General features: G+C 40.9%; 1 protein-coding gene across 1 annotated transcript in view; it reads left to right on the top strand.

Moving 5' to 3' along the window:
• The window catches only part of CROT (carnitine O-octanoyltransferase), a 36,620-nt gene that overhangs the window by 17,194 nt on the left and 15,233 nt on the right, over window positions 1-4,193 (top strand). Inside the window, exons 2-3 of the mRNA XM_009330597.1 lie at window positions 409-532; window positions 4,156-4,187. Of these exons, the coding sequence (XP_009328872.1) occupies window positions 418-532; window positions 4,156-4,187 (147 nt within the window). The 5' untranslated portion in view covers window positions 409-417. The remainder of the gene's footprint in view (window positions 1-408; window positions 533-4,155; window positions 4,188-4,193) is intronic.

Here is a 4,193-nt window from a genome sequence, read left to right as displayed (position 1 = left end):
GGGGGGCGGCGAGCTGTGTGATGGCGGCCGCCCGCCGGGCCGGGCGGGGGGCGCCGTGCGAGTGATTTCCCCCTTCACCAGTTCTCCGGCGTCAGTTTGGTGGGTGTCCCTGGCGTGGCTGGCTGCTCCTCGGGAAAGACGGCAACAGGCCTCGAGTTTGTTAATCGGGACATATCCGGAGAAAGCATCAGTAGCCGCCTGGTCGTGGTTTCCCCCTGTTGTGTGTATGCCTCTTGCGGCTTCGGGCCAACAAGAAATCCTCCATCCTGGTTTTGTCAGGGGACACTTCCCTGATATGTGTCTTCTACCGTGTAAATGACTGGGGAAAAAAAAGAAAACAGTATGGGGAGACACATCATCTGTCTCAAACTTAGGCTTTGTTAATAGACTGTTAATGTTGTGCTACAGGTCTGCATCATGGAAAAGCAAGTGCTTGAATCCTCCGAGGAGCGAACGTTTCAATACCAAGATTCTCTGCCTTCCCTCCCTGTACCCCCCCTCGATGAATCTTTAAGTAAATACCTTGATGCAGGTAATGACTTAATATTGTAATAGTAGCATGGTGTGTGTTGTTGTAACCAGGCTAATCTGAAGATGCTTGTGAAATGATTTGTAGAGACAGCTTGTATCAACTGATATAGTTGGGATGGGGGATCCAGACAAGTTTAGAGTGCAAAAGGTCTCTTTCAGGTTCAAAATGGGAAACTAAGTGCCCAGAGCAACCTGAGTAAAAGTTTCCATTTTATCCCTATTTGCCTTTCTCCAGCATGGAAGGGAATTGGGCATGTGGGAAGGTTAACTTTTTGATTTGGGGTTTTTTCCCCCTAAGGTTTTGTTTTCGTTTTTCAGCTGTATCAGCTGGTATAATGAAAGATATTTCTCCACCTACGAATTTTGTTTTGCATAATGACTACTTTGCTTGTTTATGACTGTGTTTGCCCAGGATCCTTGTTTTAAAAAAAAAAAATATTTCAAACTTTTTCATACTTAAATGTTCTTCTTTCTCACCAATACTATTAACTATACGGTAGTAGGAAAAGGCAGTGGTGGGCATTTTTGGATAATTTCTGCCCTGAAATGTTTGCTCTCTAAAGAAGGTCACATAAGAGAAAAGTTTTGAAAACAACATCAATGCATATGTGCCTAGCATTGTTTATAAAGCAGCAAGGACTGGTTAGTTCTTTATTACCATATCAGGCTTTGATATGTCGGGGATGACAAAGATACATTACCTAGTATCTTGAGATTATTAAAGAAACATAAGAAAGTAATTTTCAGAACGTTGAGCTTTTTTTTGGAACACCTGCTTTGTGTCTTACAATCTTATCTGTAGTACAGGAATGCTATCAGAGTAAGACCTAGAGTTCTGTCCTTAGCAGAAACGTATTACACCAAAATTTCCCTTTCCCAAAATAGAAATCCTTAAGTTCACTCTTGAGTTCCCTTTTATTCTGAGTGTAGTGGAAATGGCCCAGTAGATGGTAATAGGTTTTCGTTGTTGTTCCTTACGTCATCATGTTTCGATGCAGCATGTTGAAATGGTGGTTTTAGAGAAAAAATGGTGTGTGTGTGTATGTGTGTCAGAGAAAGTTTTCTTTCTGTTGTAATGCAGATTAACTAAACGTCGTGATTTGTGTAAGTTGTGCTGCGACAGTAGTGAACCTGCAATAACAGAATTGCCCTTTAGAACTTAGTTTTGTAAACCCAGCTGGCTCTCCAAGTTAATAAATAACTCTCATGGAGTGATAAAATCTGACAGTGAATTTGTTTGCTCTCATTTTCTGATTCTGATTGGTGTTTTCATAAATACCTTATCACATGTCCCTTTTTTTTTCATGCTGAAGTTACTTCCTATTTACTGTTCTTGTAGTCATTCTATAACTTTGACCATCGTTTTTGATATCCTTTAGTCTCACTGGAGGTTGGAGGAAAGTCAGTCCAGTATTTTTTGTTCTGCCACAGTCTTCCCTTGTTCAAATTACTTAAAGCCAGAACGCGCAGTGCACAATTCTAGACACTAGCTTGGTGATTCTCATTGCTTAAGCTCTTCATTTGTTTAGTCTGTGAAGGTGAGTGAAGGAAGGGAGGTGCTTCTTAAGAACAATTCAGAAGCTCTAAATGACCCTCCATAGATGCTGTGAATCACTCCTTGGAAACTTCTGTCTTTTGTTGGCTGGAGGAGGATCCCAGGCACTTAACATTAGTTGCGCGCCTGTTGGTAAAGCACTTTTCCCGTTGACTGGCTTTAAACAGACAAGCTGGACAGAGTATGTCTCAGAAGGTGCCTTATTTAGGGCTTTACAGTAGCTGCCTCTGCTTTGGATTCAGGATGACTAACCTTGTTTTGAAGGTATGCCTCGAGCAGAGAAGGTGGCCGTAGCCATGTTATTTAGCCTTTCAGCTCACCCCAGAGGTTGAGACTCAGAAGCTTGGACTCAGCCTGAGAGTATGAAAACCCAAAGCTCCAGCTTTCCAGAGGGTTCCTTAACTATGCAACTGAAGATGTTTTTCATGGGATAGTTCTGGTTCATGGATGGAGCTGATCTATGCAGAAAGAAAGACAAGATCTGCGGGCCTGGAGAAAGTGGCAAGAGGGAAGTTTCACTGAACTCTAGTGAGAAAGGGGATGAGTTCTGCTCCTTCCTAATAGTGCTGCTTCTACATCTGATCAAATAGTTTTTAAGTGGACAGAGGCCCTGTCCCCAAAGAATCACGTAGGTTGGGAAGGGTTCATCTAGACCAGATCCCTGCTCAAAGCTGGTCCAACTACAGCAGGTTGCTCAGGCTTGCTTAGCTGGGTTTTGTGTATCTGCAAGGGTGGAGATTCCACAGCCTCTCTGGGCGACCTGTTCTGGTGTTTGATCACCTTGATGATTGTGGGAGAGGGAACAAAAAACAAACCAAACCAACAACGACAAAAAAACAAACCCTCGCATTTTCCTTGTCAGAAATTTCCTGTGTTCCAACTTCAGTCCATTTTCTCTTCTACATCTCTGAGAGGAGCCATGCTTTTTCTTCGCTATGCCTTTCCATTCAGTTTTTATAGAATGCAACAAGGTCTTCCCTTTGCGTTCTCTTCTTAAGCTGAACAAACTCAGTTCTCAGCCTTGTCTCATCATCATGTGCTCCAGTCCCTTAGCAATCTTGGTCACCCCTTGAATAGGGATCAGAACCCAGCAGTTTTGCTTATTTTCTTTCTTGCGTGCATGTGCATATTGCTCGGTAATGACTTTGTAACTTGAATAACAGAGGGTAATTACTCTCTCTCACAATACTGAGAGAAAAAAAATGAACCAGACCTCATTACATAGGCATTGAATTGGCAGAACCCCTCCCCCATTCTGTTTGCCACTGACTTTACAATCTAAGTATAAAGGTAACAGAAAACATGTTATACACAAGATGAATATAAGAAGAAATGAGATGTGCCTGTATGGAAACTGACATCAGCAGTGCCTGTTACTGACCATAGATTTCATGGTAAAAAGGCTTTAAGGAGGGTTTTAGATTAAAATAATGACTAGTTTTGCAAATCTTTACAGAGAACTTTGGCCAGTATGGCACATGATCTGAGAGAAATCCAAAAGTATTTTAAAATATAAAAATTGGGTGGTAGTAACTGCCATCAGTGTCATTCAAAGGCAGGCATAACATGGGGACAGTGAATGAGAATTGATGGGCAAGGTGCTTGTAGACCATGAATGGACTTTTGAAAGTAAAGGCAAGTAGCTTATGGTTGGTGCAGTAGGGTGGCAGACATGTATGGGTCAATGTATTAATTTACAAACAAAGTTCCTGTAAATTCAATTATTCAGTGAGTTCTGTGGCAGCTGATGGAGTTGCAGAACTCCATAGTATTTCCAGCTACAGTTTCAAATATATTGGATTTAGTTATCTGTTAGGTATTTCAGGTTTTCAGCAATTGCTTTCATCTGCTAACATCTGTATTTATTTAAAAGTATGTTATTTATATTTTATTAGAACACACTGTGATTTATTTACAAATTTTTAAAAGGTGTTTTCCCTTCAAATATTTGTTTTAGAAAAATAAATCTTGAGTATTTTCATCCACTCCCTTGCCTGTGGATATCTGAATCTTGGAATAAATCTCTGTATGCAGTTGTCTTTAAAATAAAAATACTTCCTTTTTTACAGTGAAGCCATTTCTAAATCAAGAAGAATATCAAAGAACC

The sequence above is a fragment of the Pygoscelis adeliae genome, unplaced genomic scaffold (assembly GCF_000699105.1).
Source record: "Pygoscelis adeliae isolate BGI_AS28 unplaced genomic scaffold, ASM69910v1 Scaffold27, whole genome shotgun sequence".
Classification (NCBI taxonomy): domain Eukaryota; kingdom Metazoa; phylum Chordata; class Aves; order Sphenisciformes; family Spheniscidae; genus Pygoscelis; species Pygoscelis adeliae.
Note: the sequence above shows the minus strand (reverse complement) of the source record. Positions and strands in the feature narration are given on the sequence as shown.